This window comes from Limtongia smithiae (genome assembly GCF_038497785.1).
Source record: "Limtongia smithiae strain NRRL Y-17922 unplaced genomic scaffold V1518scaffold_1, whole genome shotgun sequence".
Lineage (NCBI taxonomy): Eukaryota > Fungi > Ascomycota > Lipomycetes > Lipomycetales > Lipomycetaceae > Limtongia > Limtongia smithiae.
This window is the reverse complement of record NW_027117622.1, coordinates 964348-988374: the sequence shown is the minus strand read 5'-3', so window position 1 is coordinate 988374 and position 24027 is coordinate 964348. Positions and strand designations below refer to the sequence as shown.

At 50.4% G+C, this 24027-nt stretch overlaps 8 protein-coding genes across 8 annotated transcripts; 3 read left to right on the top strand and 5 right to left on the bottom strand.

The window, feature by feature from the left end:
* Positions 1-47: 47 nt before the first annotated feature.
* V1518DRAFT_24071 (thiamine diphosphate-binding protein) lies at positions 48-2443 on the bottom strand. The gene is made up of 2 exons (XM_066900971.1): positions 2117-2443; positions 48-2056 (listed from the first exon to the last, which is right to left on the bottom strand). The coding sequence occupies exons 1-2, from the start codon at positions 2239-2241 to the stop codon at positions 163-165; spliced, it is 2019 nt and encodes a 672-aa protein (XP_066762033.1). The 5' UTR covers positions 2242-2443; the 3' UTR covers positions 48-162.
* On the bottom strand, positions 2374-4544 carry V1518DRAFT_409128 (uncharacterized protein). The gene is made up of 5 exons (XM_066902288.1): positions 4218-4544; positions 3635-4164; positions 2792-3579; positions 2660-2735; positions 2374-2600 (listed from the first exon to the last, which is right to left on the bottom strand). Exons 1-5 carry the CDS (start codon positions 4387-4389, stop codon positions 2517-2519), a joined length of 1650 nt encoding a protein of 549 aa, XP_066762032.1. The 5' UTR covers positions 4390-4544; the 3' UTR covers positions 2374-2516.
* A 105-nt stretch (positions 4545-4649) lies between these two features.
* Positions 4650-5614, bottom strand: V1518DRAFT_436240 (ras family-domain-containing protein; the record flags this gene model as incomplete). The annotated part of the gene is made up of 6 exons (XM_066906280.1): positions 4650-4777; positions 4835-5044; positions 5102-5230; positions 5294-5383; positions 5440-5467; positions 5549-5614. 6 exons carry the CDS (start codon positions 5612-5614, stop codon positions 4650-4652), a joined length of 651 nt encoding a protein of 216 aa, XP_066762031.1.
* Positions 5615-6818: 1204 nt separating this feature from the next.
* V1518DRAFT_409115 (signal peptidase) lies at positions 6819-8194 on the top strand. The gene is made up of 5 exons (XM_066902287.1): positions 6819-7347; positions 7413-7489; positions 7555-7631; positions 7695-7807; positions 7868-8194. Exons 1-5 carry the CDS (start codon positions 7193-7195, stop codon positions 7983-7985), a joined length of 540 nt encoding a protein of 179 aa, XP_066762030.1. The 5' UTR covers positions 6819-7192; the 3' UTR covers positions 7986-8194.
* V1518DRAFT_409111 (XRN 5'-3' exonuclease N-terminus-domain-containing protein) lies at positions 7999-12271 on the bottom strand. The gene is made up of 4 exons (XM_066902286.1): positions 12127-12271; positions 11991-12069; positions 10088-11928; positions 7999-10037 (listed from the first exon to the last, which is right to left on the bottom strand). The coding sequence occupies exons 1-4, from the start codon at positions 12128-12130 to the stop codon at positions 8197-8199; spliced, it is 3765 nt and encodes a 1254-aa protein (XP_066762029.1). The 5' UTR covers positions 12131-12271; the 3' UTR covers positions 7999-8196.
* Positions 12272-12338: 67 nt separating this feature from the next.
* V1518DRAFT_409110 (vacuolar protein sorting-associated protein 35) lies at positions 12339-15607 on the top strand. Its single transcript, XM_066902285.1, has 3 exons — positions 12339-12831; positions 12908-13314; positions 13374-15607. The coding sequence occupies exons 1-3, from the start codon at positions 12525-12527 to the stop codon at positions 15423-15425; spliced, it is 2766 nt and encodes a 921-aa protein (XP_066762028.1). The 5' UTR covers positions 12339-12524; the 3' UTR covers positions 15426-15607.
* On the bottom strand, positions 15513-16614 carry V1518DRAFT_409106 (ATP synthase complex subunit H-domain-containing protein). Its single transcript, XM_066902284.1, has 3 exons — positions 16440-16614; positions 16118-16172; positions 15513-16061 (listed from the first exon to the last, which is right to left on the bottom strand). Exons 1-3 carry the CDS (start codon positions 16467-16469, stop codon positions 15796-15798), a joined length of 351 nt encoding a protein of 116 aa, XP_066762027.1. The 5' UTR covers positions 16470-16614; the 3' UTR covers positions 15513-15795.
* A 1665-nt stretch (positions 16615-18279) lies between these two features.
* Positions 18280-22160, top strand: V1518DRAFT_409099 (uncharacterized protein). Its single transcript, XM_066902283.1, has 2 exons — positions 18280-19234; positions 19307-22160. The coding sequence occupies exons 1-2, from the start codon at positions 18723-18725 to the stop codon at positions 21771-21773; spliced, it is 2979 nt and encodes a 992-aa protein (XP_066762026.1). The 5' UTR covers positions 18280-18722; the 3' UTR covers positions 21774-22160.
* The last annotated feature ends 1867 nt before the right edge of the window (positions 22161-24027 follow it).

The window sequence follows — 24027 nt, the reverse complement described above, 5'->3', positions numbered from 1 at the left end:
TGACATTCGTTGTCCAGTCATCTCCCTAATTTCCTCTTTTTATATCCCGCTCATAAGACCAAATCCGAAAACACTATGGAAAAAAGAAGCCGTATAGCGCGGCAATGGAATAGATCTGAAATCAGCAAAGAAAGAAAATGCTGCAACGTACATTTTCATTCCTTACAACCCAGTACGCTCTTTCCGCAATGCCTTCCGCTCCTTCTCCTTCTCCGCATCGTACACCAAAAATTCATGCAATCCCTTACCGGCCGGCACCATCGGCAGAACTGGAACCTTCTTGTCAACAAAAACCTCGAGCAAAACAGGACCCTCCGTTGCGAGCATTTCCTCGAGCTTAGGCACGAGCTCATCCTGCTTAGTTGCCCGAAGAGCCTTGACACCCATCGCCTCTGCCAGCTTCACGAAGTCGGGGTTCTGTTGATGCGTGTGCGCATACCGGTCCTCATAAAACAATGACTGCCACTGAGTCACCATACCCTGCTCCTCGTTGTTCAGAACAATGATCTTTACTCCAATGTTAAATTGCGCTGCTGTTGACAGCTCCGTGAGAGTCATGTTGAAGGATGCATCTCCATCAATATCAATCACAACATGGTCGGGTTTAGCAACCTTCGCGCCGATAGCGGCGGGTAGACCGAAGCCCATGGTACCAAGACCACCAGAAGTGACCACAGAGCGAGGATATCTCCATCGGAAATGCTGCGCCGCCCACATCTGATGCTGACCCACTCCGGTTGCAATGATCGTCTTGTCCTTGATCGGTTCAGTAAGGCGCGACAGCTCCGCAATGACAGTCTGCGGCTTGATCATTCCGCCCTCGGTCTCCTTCTCGAAATCGAAGGGAAATTTCTTTTTCCACTCCGCGATCTGCGTAAACCACACAGGCCTGCTCTCGACATGGTTGATGAGCGGTGCCAACGAGCCCAACATCTGTGAGACATCACCTTCAACAGCCTCAGTCACCTCCACGACCTTGTTAATGTTCTTAGGCGAGATGTCAAAATGCACAATGCCACCACGTCCTTCTTTCTCCGCCCGGCGCGCTTCTGGCGCAAACTTTGACAAAGATCCGGTCACACGATCGTCAAAACGCGCACCAAGAGCAATGATCAAGTCCGCTTCCTGCATAGCAAGGTTGGCGTACGCTGATCCGTGCATGCCCAACATGTGCAGAGACTTTTCGTTCATCTCGTCGAACGCACCCAGAGCCTGTAACGTGGTCGTCACTGGAATGCACGCTTTCTCGGCCAACTCTCGAAGACGGTAAGGGCCATCTTCCGCACCGAGAATGCCCTGACCACAGTAAATCACGGGCTTCTTGGCCATGTTGATGAGTCGAGCAACATTTCGAAGTGCCTTGTCCGTAATGTCAATGCTGGAGGCGAGAGCCGCAGTCGCAAGTGTCTGGGATGGCAGAGCATTCAAAGTAGGAATGGGCGTACGCAAAATGCCTGCTGTTACATCTTTGGGAAGATCAACAAGAACAGGACCTGGTCGACCAGAAGTGGCAATTTCGAAGGCTTCGTTGATACGACGAGGTAGTTCCGCAACGTTCTTAACCATAACGTTCCATTTTGTGCAAGAGCGAGAGATACCCACAACGTCAGCCTCTTGGAAAGCATCGGTGCCAATTGCTGACGTCGCGACCTGCCCTGAGAACACAATAAGAGGTGTACCGTCCGATAAAGCATCCGCCATGGGAGTAATAACATTAGTTGCGCCAGGTCCAGACGTCACAAGCACGACTCCTGGCTTCCCTGACGCCCTTGCGTAGCCTTCGGCCATATGTCCGGCACCCTGTTCGTGACGAGGCAAGATAAATTTAAAATGCGGCGAGTTATAAATGGCGTCAAATACGGGTAAAATAGCACCACCGGGGTATCCGAAGATATGCTCAACGCCATGTCTAAGCATCATTTCATGGAAAATGTCACCGCCGGAGAGGCCCACGAAGCTGTCATCGAGATGCGACTGAGGCCGCGATGCAAGCGGTGTAGGCTCCGCTGACGCACTAGGCGCATTTGTTGATGAGCCTTTCGTTTTTGGCTTGACGCTATCGTCAAATGTCAGTATATCCAGCAACGCCTTGCCCTATAAACAGTCTTATACTCACGCAGTAGAGCTATTCCTCCGCGAAAATGCGGGGGTACAAACGGCACGCGATGAGCGAACCACGCCGCGAAGCGCACTGTGCGTAGCACACGCTGACAGCATATTACTCGCACGGAGAGCAGCCATTGGTAAAATGAATGTCCTAAACGAAAGATAAAGGATATCGGCGTGACAGGAGGAAGCAAGTAAATTTATAAGATGCAGTCCGCGAAATAAGAGTCTTAGATCTCAAAACCTTAATCAAAAATTTTCTTCACAATTCCTCGTTGGATCACATGATCATATCGTCAGAGTCAGCATCTGTATTGCCTGTTTCTGCAGTATTTGTATGGAAACACACGTTCCTGGAGAGTCTAGTACACTTTTACAAACCGTCTAGAATGTTTATCAACCCATCTATTCTAAAGCTCCCAAACCTCGCTGCGACTCTGAATTCCATCGAACACCATTGTGTTCACCATTGGTACATATTGTCGCGTGAGAAGCTAAGATATTGTGTTAGTATACTGCAGTATTACATGTAGAAAGCAGTTACGTTGCTTACCTTAATGATCTCTTGAGCGGTAATACCACCCAACAGAGATGATATGTTATGTAACTCGCCGCCACCGTAACGTACTCTGTAACAAAACATCAGCTTGATAGCACCAGTGAACAAGCTAAACTAGGTACTCACATCTCATGCAAAGCCTTGTATAGATATGAAGTCGTCGTGCCGCCCAGCGAACTCATAATATTTGCGGCAATTGTCTCGATTTTACCAATATCAGTCTCATATTCCTCGTCCAGAGACCCTGCATATCGGCCGTATTGCTCTGCAAATTCGTCTGCGGCTCGCATCGCAATGTATACTGCCATTAAGGAACCCGCACTTTGAGGCGGCTCCTCGCTTTCCTCGTCAAGAAAAGGTTCAGTTAGGGCCTGTATAATAGTGTCTGACTTTGCGGTCGCTAATGTATACTCTTGCTCAATAGAACGGCCGTCTTGAACCACAAGAAATCGGGAAAACTTGCAAAACGCCTCGACTTCGCCCTCGGTAATCGCATTCTCTTCAGACCGTCCCAGAGAACTCTCAAGCTCGCGCACTCTCTTCAACACTATACTTCTGTCCTTGACAGCCTTCGCCCTATAGATACTTTGCAGCGCAACGTAGGTCTGTGTATCTGCTTTCATATCCGGCACTGTTCCTGATAATGGCAAAAGGCCATCTCCTTCTTCGCTAGCAACAAAGTCTGCGACGGCATGTGCAATGATCCAAAAAGAATCTGAGGCGCTTGTCAGATCATTTGCTCGAGGATCGTTCAATATCTGCAGTACGTTGTCAGGCACAACGGTTTTTTGAGTCCGCCACACTGCATTGGCAGCTTCATCAAAGTTCTCGGGATCGCTGGTCCGCACGCCATTTTGAATATGCTTCTTAAATTCTTGCTTTTCCTCGCGCGTCTCGGGATCACAATTATCGTGCTAAACAATGAATGTCAAATCTAGACTCATGTATACTCAACGTGCGGTAACCAACCTCTTCCCGCCATTTCTTAAGGTATAAAAGAAGTAGTATCACAAATGGAATGTGGGAATGTTCGATATCCTCTAGAGTCTCCAAATCAAAGCCGTCGGCAAATTTACGCAATTCCGGCCAAGGACAGTCGAGTCTTAGATCGACAATAGCGGCAGCATCAGGATGTGTCTCGAAAATCGCGTGTTCCTTAACCACAATTCTCAAACTCGCATAAAACCCGACTGATCGAGTTACTATAAGTGGAATGTCCTTTTGCCATAAGAAATTGGCAATGCGCTTCAGCGTTGATGGAAGTAAACCGTTAGCCACGACGAGCGTATATTCTTCCCACGGGAGAGACATCTCAGTCAATGCATTGATATCTTCAACACTTAGTGAATGAGCTGTACTATCCGCATTAAGTTCTTGTAAGTAGCTGGACACGGATTCCGCCCTGGGTTTGCCCAGCGAATCTGAGATGACAAAAAAGTTACTGTCTATATCTTCTTGTGAAACCAATTTGTCATCCACGATCGTGAAAGCGCCAACACCTTCAGTTCAAAGTTAACGCCAATATAAATGCAATCAAGTACGCGCCACATACCAGGCAATACTAGATTCTTCAGGATTTCCGCGCCGACTGCAGTAGCTGATAACAGTAGCACATGCGCGTTCTCCAGTGCCGTTTGCCCGTTAGCTGCCCATAATCTCAGCTGCCGGTCATATTTCTTGTCTTTTGCGCTGACTATGTGCTGATTATCTGTTCCGGTATACATATTACTTTGTCATTCAACGTTGCTTTGCGGTATGACTCTCAGGTCTCTCAGCTGTACGGCGGTAGCCAGTTACGGCTAAGTTCAGCGGCCGGCAAATCTTCCCCTAACCCTATGAGAGTACGGACATATATGCGCACCAACTTGCATGTGTTGTTGACAAGTTATGAGTTGCCTCGTATTTATATTCGTATTTTGATAGCGCTCCTAGTAAAAATTCGTAATATTTCATGCGCTCATACGCAAAGACATCTTAGACATTTCTACAAATCCGCATCATCTTCGTCCGGAAGAGGCATAGCAGCCGCCTGTTCCATTTCCGCTTGGTATTTCGTCATAAGAGCATCATCGACCTCAACCTCAGGAGGCGCAAGAGCAGGAGAAGCGACAACTGAACGACTGTTAGCAGACACGCTTGAAAAAGCACAAACTCTTAGAAACCACTTACACTCCAATGCTGGGTTGCCGACAAGTTTTCTAGCAAGCCACAAAAATGGTTTCTCAAAGTTGTAGTTGGACTTGGCAGAGATATCGTAATACTGCAGATTTTTCTTTCGGTGGAAAGTGATAGTCTTCGCCTTGACCTTGCGCTCCTTAACGTCGACCTTATTTCCGCACAGAACAATAGGAATGTTCTCACAGACGCGAACAAGATCCCCTGAATAATTCTGTCAGAATACAACTTTTAACACTTTGACATCCAGGAAGTACTAACTGTGCCAATTGGGAACGTTTTTGTATGTGATACGAGAGGTCACGTCGAACATGATGATACCGCACTGTCCGTTGATGTAGTATCCGTCACGGAGACCGCCAAACTTCTCCTGACCAGCAGTATCCCAAACTTTCGGCAAGCGAATGTTAGCGTAACCGCTAAACAAATCTCCATACTCAGCAATCTACTTACCGTCAAACTTGATCTCGCCATAGTTTGTGTAGAACGACAGAGGGTGAACTTCGACGCCGAGGGTAGCGTTATACTTCTTCTCGAACTCGCCTGAAGACAGCAATTAGACGATCTCTCCTGCTACAAATAGATAAGCGCACACATACCAGTTAAATGACGCTTGACGAAAGTGGTCTAACTCATAAAGAGCGGTTAGAATGTAGACGCGACACATATGTAGGCATATCCACATGTCCATGGAAAACTAAAACCAACCTTTCCCGTACCGCCATCACCAACAAGAACAAGCTTGAATGTGGGAACTTGTTGAGACTCGGCCATTTTTGATTGCTGAAATATTTCTATACTGCTTCGTATTAATCAGACAATTGTCTTAGGTCAAGCGGTGGCCAACAGCAGTGGCGCGGTGTTGTATTTCACAAGCACAACACGATCGAGTATAAAGCCACGAGATCGTAGATCTGCGTCACACCGTCCGTTCCCAAAACTTATAAAATACTGCCGAATCGGACACAGTGCTGCTGATTGCTCGAAGAAGGAATATGCACTTACAGCTTGTGCGGATGGCTTTGGATCTGACTGATTTTCAAGGCGCGGTGGCTGTATCTGAGAGCAAGCGCTGTTTTGAAAAAATCATGAAGAACAAACAAGAAGAGCTCGGGCATCGGCTAGTGGTGTACGCGTTTGCGGCATATTCGTCGCAGCATGTTGGCGTTTGCGTAAGTAGCTTACACCCCTGCCGGCTCTTGAGTCGCGCCCGTCTTTCACACCTACTGAGATCTCGTTTTTACAGACATCTCATGGCGAAAATTTACGCACTCCGCTGGCTTCAGCATTTGTTATCTAAGAGTAAATGATTGGCATGCGTACACAGAGACAAGAGCGGGATTGATCGAATTGGCTGAGATTGAGTTGATGAAAGCAGTGTTCGCTCGTTCTTCGTGTTCGGGTTGTCAGTGTTATTGGTACGCTTTTTAATAAATTGTTGAGCAGATAAATGATATTGTCTGGAGAAACATAGTGACGCGCCGAACAAGCGCCACGAGTGCTGGACTCGATGATGGAGTTAGAATGCCTGATTTGAGGTCGACAGATTTCCGGGTCTACGTCATAATTGGTAATAGCTCTCTCATCTGTTCTCAAGAGCAGCAAGAAGAGTACGTCTAGGCAGTTGTGATTCTGTACGAAAGGCAGACTAAAGTTGAGTATTCTCAAGCGCTGCGTGTATACCAGCATCGAAGTAGCAGTGCTCCTAAACGTCTATCGCCGTTGTAGTGACACCAGGACGGTGAATAGGAAACAGGAACGTATAGAGCTTGCTGTCGTAAGCAGCGCGAGATGGCCGTGCCGCATACGGCACTAACAATTGTCAAAGGTGACTAACTAAAGACTACTTACATTAGTTGCAATTTTAGTTTTCGCAAATGGTTTCTGTGGCTCCTATCAAGAAAGCGAGCGTGATGCATCGAGCCGTGCCGCTTGTGTGTCGCTCGCGACGCATCGTTGCCTCTGACCAAGTCGGCACGTTGTATGGCTCTGTTTCTGCAAACTTGGACTTGTTTGTCCATAACTCTGCTCTTCATATCACATAGTAACGCAAGAATATCGTAATTCTAGGTCAGCTGGACGTGAACTAGTCCGCTGATCCTTCCGGCAAGATAATTTTTGCGACCTTGTAACACGAGAGCTGACGACAACCGTACTGTTTCAATGCCATCAGTTGACATCCTATTTGGCGGTACGGCGATGAGACCGTGGCGTTGGCTGATCAATTTGGAAGCTCGCCCAACTGGGCGATCTCCAACTGAGCCGCAAGGCCTTGCGAAGTTCTCAACTCTGAAGGCAGACGCTAGCGCGACACAACGATCGATTCGTGTCTCCGGTGAGCGTCGCTAAAGCATGTTCTCGACATTCCAAAGACTACAGCAATACTGTGGTCTTGTGACAACAGCATTGATTTTTCTATGTGCCGCGATCAGCATAGCTTCACAGATCCAGGATCGGTACTTCACACCTCTGCCCAGTGCATTTCTTAATATTCAGGATATCGAGCTGTATGTTCCACAATTCGCCAGTACGAGTTGCCGCCTATTTTCTTATTAATGACGATACTGTTTAGGCGATATGGGAAACCACCGATGGGATTCAACTACAAACGGCAGGAATACGCCCTCACATCCTTCGATTTAGACGCAGGTATGGCTCTTGTATCGCAGCGCACATGATATAAGAGAGCGAGTCCAATTCATACATATTTGCAGATCTGACACCGTTATTCAACTGGAATACAAAGCAAATATTCGTTTATTTAGCTGCAACTTACCCTGGACGGCCATACGTAGGTGCTGATATGATTCGAAACCAGAAACTTCAGACTAACAGTTCTTGTCAACGATTCTAGGCCAACAAAGTAGTCTTATGGGACGCAATAATAACAGATAGAGAGAATGCCATTCTATCATTGAAGAACGAGACAGCAGACTATGCAGTATACGACGTGACGGGAAAATTCAAGTAGGTCTCTACCGTATGCTCCAGCTGGCGAGGTCATATCCACTGACTTTCATCTTTCAGCGAGCGATCCGCTTCGCTGTCACTCGAATGGAACGTCCAACCATATGTTGGACTACTTACATTGGGAAAATCAAAGGAACGGTCGAAGTTCACATTCCCTCCTTTAAAATCAAGATAGTATAAAAACATAACTGCGAGTTTCAGGGTGCGTTGGTATTAAGTCATAACTGTATGACAAACGGATTTGCCAGCAGTTTCCTAAGTACTAGTCCCACATGTAACCATGAGCACACTGATAATTTCAAGACAATAATGGCATTTATGAAATACATCGCACCATTGTGCATTGTCTTGAACAGATTGGCAATCATAAAATGTTCTGCGGACATTTATGCTGATGGCACAACCACTTTCATTCCTCCTCGCGTGCCTCCTCTTCCTCCTCTGTTATTTCCTCCTCCTCTCCGCGCTCGGTTTGTCGCGAGTGCTGCATCTCTGTAGTACGCCGAGATGTTCAGCAGAGTACTGGCCTCAACTGTCATGCCGCGATCATGCGAGCACCGGCCACCTAGCGAAGTGCCGCCCAAGAATGTGAGATCAAATACAACATCCAAAACACGATGACCACTGCTCATGTCAATTCCGATCACAGTACCAAGACTTGCAATGGGAACATTTCCACTGTCTCGTACGTAAACGACACGGTCACCCAGACCGAAATTCTGCGCGCCCAAAGAAAATACTGCATCCGCAGGGAGCATAATAATAGACCCAGGAACGGATTTTATCTCTTTTGTTTCCGGAGGAGACCGGGCTTTGATAATGGAATCCATCATAGTTTCAAGCACTTTCACGGTTCCAGGCTCTAGTCGCTCTGCGTCAACGGAAACTGGCTCTTGCCAAATAGACTCCTTCTTCTTCAGCCAAAGTTTGATCGCAGCCAATCGCTCGTTCGCCTTCGGCCGGGGCAGATTAAGAATTAATTCTATACTCGGGTTATCGGAATGAACCAAACGCTGGAGACCGGCGAAGAGATCGGGAAACGTCTTCACATACTCCAATATCAACTCCTTGGCCCTCTCGGAATACTCCCATCCGCCGGGAGTTCGTCTGGTGTATCCAATGACTTTAGTTTTCCGCCCTTCAAACTTCAGGTTGAGCCCAATATTCGCCTTTTTGGAATCTTCAAACAAGATTGTGAAACGAGACATAATCTTGCTTAGAAGGAGAGCAGATATGTGAACCTGCCTGCAAATATCGATGCTCTGATAATATCGCGTTTCCGCAGCAGCCTTAGCAGCAAGAGCAGTACCGAATGACGTGCTTTCAGAAGGTGAAGTACTGACAGTAATATCGACATGGCGTGGATCACAAATACGCGTAACAACCATAGGCTGACCATAGGCCTCGCGACCCAAGAAGAAGCAGCGCGTACCAATGGGGAATTTCTGTTCAAGCGAAGGCGCTTCCTGTTCCTGAAAGCGCATGTCCTCGTGCGTCACCGAAGTCAAAACTGTCTGCACAGCTGCGTCGACTTCATTTTCTGGTTCGTATTCCTTAAGCAGAGCACCGTCACGACTTTTGACCATTCCCTTCAAGAGTCTGACGGTGGCAATGACATCGACCGGTCCTATATCAACGCCGAGCTTCGCATATTTCATCGCAACATTTCCACTCCGGCTACCAAAGCCATCCAATTCCTTTGGAAGCAGGTTGGTTCGAGTAATTACTCGTTTGCCATTCATGTCCTGGATGGTGTACTTGAACAGCTCATCTGTCACCGCAACAGTTTGTGCCTCATGCAAATATGGCCAGCCAACAAACACTCGACTTGTAAGTAATTTCTGGGCAATTTTATCAGATCCCAATCCATCAAAAGCGCCATGAATCGTAAGTACTATAGCTTCACGCCTGCTATTCTGCTGAAACACACTAACTTGGTGTCTGGTGGTCAACTCAGCGGTATGAGAAAGCGTGTGCAAACTAGGGAACCCCGCTAGAGTCTGTGCTCTCATCAATACGCCCTCGCACAATGCAGACTTGTACTGCTTTCCCTCCATAGGCGGAAAGTGGTAGTCCGTCATCGCACAACAGCACTGGAGGATTTTTGGAAATACCGCAGGTAAAGGTGACTCGTAAGTAAAGTCCAAAGCCGGATCATAGGAACACTTGAGCATCTGTCCAAATCCGTCGCGCTCTTTTTCAGCGGGAGTAAGCAATCGCATACCAGCTACAATTCGTTAGTAACAATCAAGCCATTAGAACTGGTCACTGCCTTACGCTTCATTGCTGAGAGCAGGCGCTTCTCGTCCACGAAAGGAATAATGACAACAGCTTCCCAATCCATCTTCTTGCCGTTCAGATCAAGCTCAAACTCTTGAGGATAAAAATCTAGAATTGGAGATTCGGGATCATGCATCAAACCTCTAAAAGGCTTTGGTACCAAATGATTGCTCAGATCTGGTAGGACGCCCATCAGCTGTTCAAATGGGGTAAATGGCTGTCCAAGTTGAAAGTTCATGTCTGCGTCCAAGCCCTTTGTAATGTCTGATAAAATCGGAGCGTAATGATAAGCGAAATACCACGACCAGGAAGAAACGCCCTTGAAGTAGTAATTCAGCACCCACTGTAAACCTTGGACATAGTTCTGGCAGATTGCTCGTAGCTTGGCCTCATCGTGAATAGAAAAGCCTAGCTTATTCTTATAGTAATTGTCTTTCCATTCCACGAACTTACTCATGACTTCTTTGGCCGCATCTGTCTGGTCTTCTTGCTTGCTCTCCGACTGCTGTGATCGAGATCTATATTGCTGAAGTACCCTCTGTAAAGCAAATTCAGCTTCCTCATCCGTTTCGTCTGAATCGTCAGACTTCCTAACCGACAGAGTAAGCATATTATTTGTGACATTAGATTCAAGAGAAAGCTTAGAAGCAAGCGTGCTGATGAAATCAATGCAGTCAGAGACAGCCTGATATGGAATTTGATAGTGACTGTCGCCGATCTCGTCCTGAGCTCTGAGAACAAATTTTTCAATAGCTTCGAAAATAATTTTCTCCTTTGCGTTGAGAGGCGGTGCATCTTTGCCTCTGTCTCTGTGGCCGTGACCATTGACCTTCGATTTGGAAGTCAAATATAAATCATTAGACTGAGTGGACTCAAATATTTTAAGTTCAAATGGAACAAGCTCCTTGAGCAAAACGCGTAGATTTTCCAAACTGATAGTTCCAGAATTGTTTAGGTAACCATTCATTTTGGGAAATGCGGTCTTATAAGACTCAAACATGATTGTTAAAGCGCCATCGTTGATATGCAGATACGGAAGATTCGGTAAGAAGTCGTTGCCAACAAACATGCATAGCAGAATGAAATCATCTAAAACTTTTTCAAAATCGTAATTCTCCATGGTATTTTGTATATCCATAAATTCGAGTTCCAGGTATTCTCGCACCAAGCTGAGATGCAGCAAGAAGAACTTTTGGCTAGAGAGTTCTTTCGATTTGCCTCTACTCGGCCCGAAAAAAACTTCCTCGCGAAGCAAACAGAAATGCGGATCATGGCTCAAAAGTCCCAACATAATAAGATCAGCATCAAGACCATATAGACAGTGACATATGTTCGGCTGATAGTCCGGCTGCGACTTTGCGGATCGAATATATTCCATAATCTTATGTTCGCCTTCTCCCGGAACTTCGTGCCCGGAAAAGATGATCTCAATACCTTGCCATCTAGCATCCTGTGTCACCTTTTTGGAAATGAAGTACTTCAGCTGGCTGGAGAGCCTGCTCATGAACTCAGTTCCAGGCGTAATGGCGTTCGAGTCAAATGGCGACTCTTTGGGAAGTTCAGTTCCTTCTTTCAAGGCCTTTTCGTGTGCATTTTTAGCATCTAACGCTGTTCTGAATCGTCGCGAACGCTGCTGATTCATTTTGGCACGGGGGGCAACGCCGTCAATAGCCATAAAGAACAGCTTCCTTGGTTTGATCTTATCAAACAAAAGCTCGATATAGCTAAATATCGCAATGTACATCTCATCTTCGGATAAGCGGAAAGTAACATCGTCGGAGTCCTTGTGGGTACAGTTATGGATAATGCCATTCATATCCAGGTACAAATTGTCAAACCTGCGCCACCATAGTTAGTAAATCAAATCGACACAATTGTCGACCAAACTAGCTAGGCTTACTCTGGAATATTTTCACCCTCAACAAGCTGTGATATCAGCGGATATCTCTCTGAGATCCATCGGAAAAATTTAGGGATACCTATGATCGTCAGCTGGAGTACCGCGATTAAATCAGCCATGGCAAGATGTGCCTTACCCATTGCGTCGGGATAAACAAAAAGAAGTAGCTCAAGACCGGATCAAAATAAATGAAAGGCAGAAATCAAGGCAGCAACAAGGTGGCTGAAGAGACTTCCAGGTACTGAATGGGCTGCTCGATGCTTGCTTAGTGCTTCCCCAACGAGGCGGCGCGATGAGCACAAGAGTTGCGACGGAAGTGATGTGATTGCACGAACGTGCAGTTATCGGTATGCGCTAAGCCAGATAAAGCGCAACCGCCCAAAAGTCGCGGAGTTTCGCTTTCATTTGTGTCCGCCGACCACGGGCACTTATCTTGCTTCACAGTCTTTTCCGGAGCAATCTCGCGGATTGGCACTGAGCTGCCGGCAGTGTTACTGCATCAGGTACTGACGAGCTTCTTTTTACTATCGCACAATGTCTACGCCACTGCCGTCGCCATCAAAGGAGGAGCAGGCGCGACTCCTCGAAGAGGCTCTGAACGTCGTGCGCCAGCAGTCCCACTTGATGATGAAAAATCTCGAATCCAAGGGCAAGCTTATGGATGCGCTTAAGCATGCATCTTCGATGCTGTCGGAGCTGCGAACTTCGTCTCTTGGACCTAAGCAGTACTACGAACTCTACATGGCGGTGTTCGACTCAATGCGTAACCTATCTGTATATCTGAAGGAGAACCACCCGAACAATCATCTCGCCGACCTCTACGAACTTGTTCAGTACGCCGGTAAGTTGACAATTCTATTATTTGGAAGCATCAACTGTGTGATGACGGAACTCCACTAATTCGCCCGCACTTACAGGTAACATTCTCCCGCGCCTCTATCTCATGGTGACCGTTGGAACCGTGTACATGTCGGTTCCTGATGCTCCGGTCAAGGAGATCTTAAAGGATATGATGGAGATGTGCCGTGGCGTGCAGCACCCTATTCGCGGTCTTTTCCTTCGATACTATCTCTCAGGTCAGTCGCGCGACTGTCTTCCTGTTGGTGATAGCGATGGCCCCGAGGGAAATCTCACGGACTCAATTCACTTTGTCATCACCAACTTCATTGAGATGAACAAGTTGTGGGTTCGTCTACAACATCAGGGACACAGTCGGGAACGCGAGAAGCGGATGAAGGAGCGACAGGAGCTCCAGATTTTGATCGGCAGCAATCTTGTCAGACTGAGTCAGCTTGATGGAGTCGATGCAGAAATCTACAAGACAGTGAGTTACAGACTTACTTGCGGATCTCAGCAAGATGTTTTTTTGCTAATTGGTAATAGACTATTCTTCCTGCAATTCTCGAACAGGTTGTCCAGTGTCGTGACGTTTTGGCACAGGAATACCTATTGGAAGTCATCACCCAGGTATTCCCGGACGAATTTCACTTACACACACTTGATCTTTTCCTCTCAGCAACTGGCAAGTTGAACCCTGGTGTCAATGTTAAGAACATCGTAATCTCCATGATCGACCGACTTGCCGCATACGCCAATCGTGAGGCTGAGGCTCAGGACCCGAGGGCCAGAAAAGCGAGAGAAGATGCCAAGATGAAGAAACTTGCCGACGCTGTTAGGCGCATCAGATTCAAGGACGACTTGGCACAGGAGTACGGACTATTCAAGGACCATACTATTCCGGGACCGGAGACTATGGCGCCGCCGCCTGCTCTGAACGGGGACTGGGAGGACACGAGCACGGTTGCTGATGAGCCGGAAGCTACAACTGACGCTACTGCCACTACTAATGGGCACACGGATGAGACTGAGGAGAACGAAGAGGAGGCGAAGGAGCAAAAGCCGCTTATTCCCGAGGAAGAGGACCACGATCTGCTTGATGAGATCAAGTTGTTCGAAGTTTTCTTTGACCAGATTCAGCAGCTCATCAAAGCTCGCCCTGATCTTCCAATCGGTGATGTCACAGCTCTTTTGGTGTCGTTAACGAACCTATGCTTAAACTGCTACCCGGCCGAGATTGGATACATTGATCAGATCATGGGCTTCACTCTGGAAAAGGTCGAAGATTTCAAGGACAATGCGGATCTGCATTCACCACCAGCCAAGAACAATATTCTTGCTTTGCTGCTCGCACCAGTATCGTCGTACAAGTCGCTCCTCAACGTTCTCGCCATCCCGAACTACTTGCGACTACTGCATGCTCAAACCTACACCACTCGGCGATCCATTGCTGCGGCGGTTGCTCATTCTATTCTTAAAAACTACACGCCGATTACGACGCCAGAAGATGTCGAGGGTATCGCTGAGTTGCTTCGGGTAATCATCAAGGAAGGACAGCAGCCGGCAGTTCCGTTTAGCGGTGCTGCACCAACTCCGGTTGGGCCCACACCAATTAATGGAACTGCGGCAGCTGCCAAGCGAAAGGACGCGGAGACGGAGGAAACTGTCGAGGAGCAGGGATGGCTTGCGCGAATCGTCCATTTGATCGAGTCCGACGTGCCAGACGTACACTTCCGAATGCTACAGCTTGCAAGAAAGGCATTGACCGAAGGTGGCGATCGCATAAAGTACACATTCCCCGCGCTCATTACGTCATCAATTAAGCTTGTTCAGACGTATTGGGGTAAGCGGTTTGTGGATAACGCGTTCCAGCAAAAGATCGTGGCTGTGTTCAAATTTGCACACCAGCTCGTGACGGAGATCTACTCGTCCGGCGGCTCGCCTGACACGTGCTTGCGGTTGTATATCTTCTGCGGTCAGGTCGCTGACCAAGTCGAGGCAGAAGAGGTTTCGTTTGAGTTTTTCGCTCAAGCTTACTTAGTGTTTGAAGAAGCGCTCACGGACTCGCGGGCACAATTCCAGGCCCTGACAATCATTGCCGGCGCGTTGCATTCTACCCGAAATTTGTCCAAGGAGAGCTACGAGACCATGATCACGAAGAATGCGTTGCTCGGGTCAAAGCTGCTCAAGAAGCCGGACCAGTGCCGTGCAGTTTACTCTGCGAGCCACTTGTGGTGGGCTGTCGAGATTCCCTCCCGCGGCGAGGAGGAAGGAAAGACGCCGCTGTACCGAGACGGCAAGCGTGTTCTAGAGTGCCTGCAACGCGCACTACGTGTTGCGGACGCGTGCATGGACTCTGCTGTGTCTATTGAGCTGTTTGTCGAAATCTTGAACCGATACGTGTACTTCTTTGACCGCGGATGCGAGGTCGTGACGGTCAAGTATGTGAATGGGCTTATCTCTCTGATTATGTCGAATTTGTCGAACACGATTGACCAGTCTACGAACGACTCGCCAAGGAAGCACTTTGACCGGACGTTGCAGTACATTAACGCACAAAAGGAAGAGGATGAGCGATTCGACCAGATCAACTGGTAGCTAGCAAATTTTGAGATTCTATGTTCTTCTTTATAGTAGTTGTTTGTTTTCTTTACGTTTGATATGTCTGTTTTCCAATTGAATAATCTCATTTAGTTAATGGCAAATTGTAAATGGGCGATATGCGTGAACAGAGAGTTTATCGATAGTGACTTTTAAAAAATAATTTTTGTGTGAACTGATCCGATTTTGCATTTTTCCCATTATGTGACAAAGAAGATGGCATGGCCGCAAGGGCAAGCAAGCTCAAGTAGTAAGAGTGTAGATTACTAGGCGACGGGAAGATGCAAAATTCCGTGCAAGGCTCATCTATACAAGTACAAACACGTAGACAACATGAAGGACAATGTGATGTGTGGACTAGGAGCGCCTAGTGATGGGCGTCCTCGAGGGGCTCGACGACGAACCAGTCGTCGAGATCTTCTGTGGGGACCTCCTCGACGGCAGCGATACCCTCCACCTCGACGACCTGGGTGTCGTACTCGGCGAGATCGGCGGCGGCAAAAGCCTCAACGGCGGGGATAGCGGGGGCAGCGGGGGCAATCCAAGGCTTGACCTGACCGACGGAGTCGGAGGCCTTAATGACGGGCGCCTTGTAGGCCTTGAGCTCCTTGATGTAGAGTTCCTGGAGGGCATCTGAGCGAGATGTGAGCACGTAGGCTAGGAGGTAACGAATATACGAGCATAATTACCTCGTCGGACAACAGAAGAGGCGAAGCTTCGTCGCAAGACGGGGGCGGCAACGCGCTGCAGGATGGTCATGTTAGCATCTTACTGATACACGAACAAGTCCATTCAATTGCAGGCGAGTGAGACGTGTGGTAGCGGATTTTGCATAAATAGCTTCGCAAGACCAGTCGAGAACTTTGAATTGATTGAGGAATCCGGTGCGAAGCTGCCGAAAGGCGCGCGCATCGGCGGATTGTACTTGTCCCGTTCCGTCCGTCTCGTTCGCTGGTAATCCGGGCCCACACACAACCCAAGCGACTCCATCAAATCAAAATGCGCACATACCGAAACAAGGCGAGAAGACTGCGAGATCATTTCGTTAACGTGTGAGAGTGGGGCTCTGAGGTGGTTGAGACGCTGCAGCACGACAGAGGAAAGGATTTCCGGAAGCCATACTTAGCGGGCGGCTCAGGACGACGAAAACCTGTCGGCGAATCACAGCCATGAGCGAATGAACATTCACGTGACTGAATGCACGTGATATATCACGTGAAGGTGCGTGAGTTAAGGCTAACGGAGCAGTGCACGCTATCTGTTGGGACTTGCAACCTGGAACAGAGTGAATCGTGCATGGCCTGGCGGCGGTTGCTGCTATCTGAGAACGTGGGATGCTCCACAGGGATTTACTGTCTGTTGCAGTCGGCAGATAGGCGGTGCGGCAGGGCCGTATAATAGACCTGTAAAAACAGGTATACCTTGGAAGGCTAGAAGACTGGATCGCAAGGAAGCATAGCACCCACATCCATCCTATGCTCGTATTGCCATCGTAAGACGGGCATGTTTCACACTTGGAGGGCTGTCACGGAGATATGGTCCGACATGCAGCAGAGATCATGGTCGCAGATGAGGATGTTGCAGTTGCAATTTGGACTAGAAAAAGTGCCGCGGTGAGACTGGGCTTTTTGGTTCGACGAACTGATCGACGAATCGACAGCAGAACGCGGAGTGATAGATGGGACGACGACAGGAAGCTTCTCTTGGCCTCTTGGAGATGATATCAGAAGTCGCGATCGTCAGAGCGGCGTAGCTGCATGAGTACGGGAAGATCGCAGCTGTGGAGAAGCCAACGACCGGTGCAAGAGGAGTTTGCCTCGGTCTCCTCTATTTAGCATGAAACGCAGCGCGTAGGGTGAAAGGGGGTTTGGTAAATGGTGATGGCGGTAGGCGTACTAGGTCTCCTGTGCTGCCGCGCTGCGCCTCTGCGCCGCTGAACGGCTGAGTATGTCCCTACGGGCAGCTACTTCATCGGCGTTCATGGCAATGCCTTGCGACAGCAAGACAGACACACCTAGCCAGCACAGAGTTATTTTGCGCACACCAGATCCGCGACGATGGCTGGTGCTTGCGCAGACCCTTACGTGTCAAAGACTCGAAAGAAGCCGGCGATTTACCAGCGTCTAGGGAGTCAAGGTGTCGAATAGTACAGGAGCGACAGGGTCGAGCTAGCCCGGCGAGTCGGGAAATTGCATATCTGCAGGTAAAAACTAGTGTGCACGTAGCATAGGCCAGGGAAAAGGGTGGCCGAGGCCTTCTGCGCCGGCGGATGTGAATAATTGAAACAGCCAGCACGGGAACACGCGACCACCGTCGCCAGCTGCTAGGCAGAGGGCAGGGTCATGGAGGCGCGGGGCGCGACTGGCTGTGCGGACAAAGAGCGGCTGCCAACGAGACAAGACGAGTGAGACCGCTGACAGCCGAACTGTTCATCTCGAACTGTTCAGCGTCTGCCAGCAGAAAGGGGGCATCGTGGCGAGGACGGGGCTTTGCGCGGCGGCTGGGACCGAGCGCGGTGCATGGCCGCGCCGTAAACCTAGGGGCAAGTCGCTTGCTGCCGCTGCGACGAACAGGCTGGCCGCGAGCGGCGCGCGGCGACCAGCGCGTCGGCGAGAGAAGACGGGTGGCGCGTGGCGCGGCGTGAACTCGAAAATAGTAGCACAGCGGCGGGATCATCGCGAGAAGACGGGCGGTGCGCGAAGTGGGCCGGCGAGGCTAGGCTGGGCGGACTGGGAGGCCGAGGAAGAGCGACTGCGAGACGGAGGAGCGCACGACGGCGGCGGATATTTCCCCGGCGCCGCCAGACGTCACCGCGGTTCGAGAAGTCGCGGAAGATCGCTGGCAGCACGCGCTGCGTCATGCCGTTCGCGCGCGCCCTGTTACTGGCCCGGCAGCTGCGGTCGTTGGGCCTTTCTGCCTCCACGCTGGGCTTCGCGCAGCACGCGCAGGCTGATGCCAGGTGTTCGAAAACGCAAGCCCTCTGGGGGAGCTAGGCCCAAACGGGCAGCGACCATTTCGGAGGGGCTGCGCGCTAGGCCGGATTGGCCACAGCACGTTGCACAGGTACGGGGTGGACTGTCGCGGGAACGGCGAACGGGGCAGTGTGCGGGCGAGTGGCGCGGCGAGGGCCGTGGAGCCGGGGCCAGAAGAGGGGCGGTACGGTGGTGCTAATCCTGGATCTACGCGCCAGTTGTGCGCGTTCACGTTTGGCGTGCCTGGATGACGAGCCCACACACATAACAGCACTGCCGCGACCCGGAGGAGCATCTCAGCCGCCAGGGCCTTGCATTTCTCATGTCCGCGCGGCCTGCTGCTGCTGCGAGGGACCGCGCCCCTGCAAGTCCTCCGCGCTGCCGCCACGCCTCCACCACCATCGCTAGCCATGATGCACTCTGCCTCATGATGCACTCCCCCGCGCCCTCCGCTCGCTCGCTCGCTTCCTCGCTCTCCGCCGCCTCGTTCGTGTCCCTCCCCGACGAATTCCCCAGCTGCCCGCCGCCTGCGATGGTCGCGGGCTCGTCGGCCTCCCCGCTCAACCTCCCCCTGCACCCGCCGCCGCTCTCGTTTTCCTCTGCCTCCTCCTCAAACTCGTCCCCGTTCTCGTCGTCCCCGCCCTCCTCCGGCGCCTCGTCCCTCTTCAGCTTCTTCACCGCGCCGCCCTCGCAGACCCTGCCGCCTCCGCTTCACTCCATCCCCGGCGTCGCCGTCCCGCGATCTGCCTCTGGCGCCAGCATCAAGAACAGCGACAAGAAGCAGCAACTTCTCTGGGCAGAGGAGTTCCGCTCCCTTGACGCCGACTTCCAGAAGTACGTCCTTTTCTATCGCGTACGCGGTTTGACGGAGGCTTGCGTCACTCCGAATGCTAACGCCCTGTTCAGGTTCACTTCTCGATCAGCCTCCCTCCGCGCCAGCCTTCTCCGACTTTCCGTGCTGCCTTTCCTGCGACGGCAGGTCGGCGAAAGTACCTCATACTTGGTCTCCGAAACCGAGCTAGACCGCCGCATTGCTATCCTACACCGCTGGTGGGCGATCCTGGTCGCCGGACTCCGAGAACGACCGCCCCATGCCGTTGCTGCCTTAGACCGTGCTGCCTACTTCGAGGCCATCTTCAGCATCCTCAGTCGGCACGAATGGCGTCTCGCCACAAAGCCATCCGCCAGCAGTCTGTACCAGCAGAATATGCTTGACACCATCAATCTCGCGCTCAACCGTCTAGTCATGAAACCTGTCGCCGTCAGCACTTCCGTCTTTGCCGGCGCGGTTCTCGCACACGCATATTTCTACGTTCCGCAAATAGCTCAAGCTCTGTTGTATCTGTTGAAAGTACCCCAGCGGGAAATCACGCGAGTTCGCAAGCAGTGCGGGCTGACCCCCTCGGTTGCCCGAAACATGCGGTCCTTCGCCGTCGACATTTTCCCAAAGCACTTGGCCGGTCTGCTCTGCATCTCGAACGAATACCTCCCTGCGACGCGTCCCGAAGTGCCCGGAGCGGTGGCAGTTGAGGTGTATGGTCCGTGGACCCACCGGTGGTGGGGTGCGCATGACAGCGACGTATTCTCCTCTTTCTTGCGACACTATTATATCAACCTCTCCTACATTCTCGGCTCGTCGTCGCTGTTCCGACACTCTATGAGCCCCGACGAAGCTCTTCTTGCCGCTCCGGGCATCCTCATCATTCACGCTAATGTTCTCCGCATATTCGACTTTCTGATCCACCGTGAGCACCTGTCGGCGCCTCCGGTAGACTCGATTACCGGCGACAGCTTCCAGACCGCGACACTGCGCACTACCCCGTCGTGCATCAACCAACGGCGGCTGGCCAACATGCATATTCTCTTAGCCATCAACGAGATCCTGCACGACGTGAAAGGCGGGTGTGCGTTATACTCTGGCATATTCACTCAGTTTTTTGAGACAACATTACTACAGACCGCTGCCAAGCGGACAAGTTTGTACGACGCTGATGGCTGCATCGCGCTGTGCGACTTGGCTGAGGCTGTGCTCACGGTTCTTGGCGCCGGCAGCCGTGCGCCATCCTGCGACTGGTCGTTTTGGCTGGAGATTGCCAAGCGCATGCTCGACTCGGAGAGCTCCATCACTGAAGTACGCGGAATTGTTTTTCTGTACATGTTCTGGGACAAATTTGCCACGCACACGAGCGATATGAACGACGCCATTGAGTGGATTCTCTCGCCGCCCGTATGGAAGAAGTATTTCTGCCACTGGTCGCCGTTGGTACGCGCGTTCTACATGCGCTTACTGTACTGGCGCGTCATCCATCCTAGCTCGCCACGGTCAGGCGAAGCCATACAGATTATCACGCTGAGACTCAACTGCGTGCATGAGAGCATTCGCCGCGCCATTAAGTCTGGTGTACCGCTGGAGACGCAACCGTGTCCACCTGTCCCTGGCTGCCGAATGGCTCTTGTTGCTTGCACGGAGCGAACATCGACGGCACATCAGTTTTTCTTGATGTCGATGGCGTGCTGGCAGGATATTGTGCCGACGGGTTCCCCGATCATGAACGTCGTGAATCGCTACGATGTGCACGACGAGGATGTGTTCATTGCATCGTCGACGCCAAACTCGCCGAGCGGCCTGAGTACTGCGGACTCCGAGGAAACTTCTTCGCCAGATTATTTCAGCACCAGTAACAGCGGTAGTTCGTCGTCGCCTGCTGCTGTCGGCGGACGAAGCTTTTTTACAATGCTCAAAAAGCTCAAGCCGTTTCGAAGCCTTGGGTCCATGGATGCTACCGGCGTCACCAACTATATGAACGCACCGCCAGCTCAGCAAAATTCACAGCTCTCGAGAGTTCCGTCTGCGCAGAGCATCAAGTCCCATCGCAAATCTACAGCCTCGGTCTCGTCTACGTATTCTACGTCTTCCATGACTTCGAACATGTCTGTCAAGACAGGCATGCAGGATGTAGCGGCCATGATACCCACTCGGCAAATGTTTGGATCCGAGAGGTCGTACTGTTTCATGATCCAACCTGTCGACCTCACGCGCCAGCAGCGAATGTCGCAAATGCGCTTGCCACACACCGCGCTGCAACAACATGGAGAAGACGAAAGTCGTTTTATGTCGAGGCGCATATCCAGTTTCGGCCCTGCAGTATGTGATAGCGCAGTACTCGACGCTGCTGGTCTCGGTGCGAGATTAGACGCAGACGACAACGTCAGCTCTGGTTGGATTCGCTACTGCGGCCACTCGATTGCGGAATGGAATCTCGTCGTCAGGCAATACAACCGCTTCGTGCAAATGCGGCGCACGAAGGACGGTATTGACAGTGACACAAACATCGGCATTCCGAGCTTATTCAGCGACGGAGGCAGCTCGTAACTCGTGTTCTGTTGCCCATCGTCACCAGCGACGGCGGCGGCATTGTATTTATTTTTGCATCAGAGCCTACTGCAATTTCTCTTTGTTTGGCGAAGGGATATATATAATGGAGTGAAAATGTTACGGTTTTTTTTGTTTATTTCATTTGACTTTATTCGGCGTTATCATTTATTTTATATCTATATATATATTCTTGCATATTTTTGTGTATTATGTGTTCATATTTGTTAGATATGTGTAAACAATTCCCACACACAACTGCATTTGTCTATGGATGTTTTATTACAGGAATAAGGACAAAATTAATGATAAGGATCTGTGCCATTTAGACTGCGCGGAATGAGTATCTTTGCTATAGCTAAATATATTAATTGAATTAAAGTGGACTACGTGGACTGAGGTCACATTAGAGAGGCAGCTTAGAGTGTTACTCTATTAGAGTGGGATGTGAAGATGAAGTGAGTTCATACGGCGAAGAGCAAGATGACGCGAGTTCGCTCGGCGAGAGCATAGTCAGATACAAGCGGCAGCGATCAGAATGCGCGTACAACACAGAGAAGTGGACACACCCTCCATGCAAACCGGCTACCACAACACAGACGAGTGCTGAAACCATAACTGCGTAAATATAGAGCAGCTGGAACAAGAAGCAAAGTAGACAGCGCGCTGTTGACGGAAGATTCACGTGGGGGGTAGTCGTCAAGAGATGCTGCTCACTGAGATCAGAAAAACCTGGGGGGAACAGATAGGGGGGCGGGGGGAACGTCGTGAGCCGGTCACTAACCTCCCCCCACTCCTGGATGACAAATGCACAAGTCGACTGTGCATACTCCGAGTATTTAGCATTTAAGAGCTATCTTATATATATATTTCTGAAAATCTTACAATAATCGTATGAAATGAGATGGCATATGCGATGAGAGGTCTGTCTACGAGCTTAGCATATTTAATTAGCAGCTCACTGGAACTAGTTGGCATAAGTTTAGTTAAGAAAATACAGTACAATCTCACATCGATTCCGCCAAAGTGGCAACAAGAAGTTAAGTCTCAAAGCTAGCCACACTGTGCCAGGTGTTATCGAGATTTCATGGGGTCAACTAAGAGGGTCGCCCCCCCGCCCCCTAACCACAGTTCCTATAGAGTACAGAGACGACAGATAGCGAAGATGCAAGCATCCTGGAGAAGGACATAATTAGCGACGGGGACGACGGTACACATCATCGTCTGTGAAACTCACTCGCACGGTCTCGCGCGCGGGTCGGGATTTAGATGTTGCGGAACAACGAACGGGTCTAGTTCCTGCACCCTGCTGGCAAAGGTGCTGCTGCGAAACCAGCTCCGAACACCTACAACTCTGGCCGCCGTTTGAATGAAGTCCCGCAGCGATGTCTTCCGTCGTGGTGGTGACGGTATGTGCTGCAAACCGTACCGTGAAATAGTCGTCTGATCACGCTGGTTGCCTCTGCTCCACAGAGTGTCCACAGCGCCTCTGAAAGTCCGAAATCCCAAGTAACGGCTTCTCTCACTGTCGGAGAACAATGCTTTCAGCTTGCAGAACAACAATGCGCGACAGGGCAAGGGAGGCACGTGCGCTGGGTGTGCGCGCTTTGTGCACCGGTGTCGGGCAGACCGGGAGGCGACTCAGTTAGGGCTCGACTTCTTGTCGCTGTGTCGACCCGATTCGCCCGAGGGGAGCGAGAGGCGCGAAGTTTAGACAACGCGAGGCTGTGCTTATTTATGCAGTGATCATAGCAGTAACACTGTAGCACCCGAAAGGGGCAAGTAACGACGAAGGGAGGGTCAGCATGCTGGACGGGCGCTGCGGCACTAGGGCTGCAATGCTGGCGAGCATATAGAACATACGGACTGCAGAACAACAAGAGCGCGGTGGTAGAAGCGGAGAAGAGCGAGAGGCTGGGACCGAGACTCTCGGCCTTATGTCATGATGATACTCTCACTCTCGGCAGTTGAGCTGGCGACGACGCAGACGCTATAGAGTTGCAGCCGTGGATGCCGGTAACCCAAATTCCGGGACAAGACATGTTTCTCCGCTGGCAACTATGTACGAATCTGAGACAAATGACGAACGGAACGCGTCGCACTTCTCTTGCCCTCTGTCGGGTCTGGTCTGGACGATTTGTTGCCTTTGACATGTATTCGCGACGATATTCACAGCCAAACACGCCCATTTCAAGACGAAGACGATGCTCTAACGTCCTAGAACGGAAATATGCAATGGTCTGAGAGCGCACAC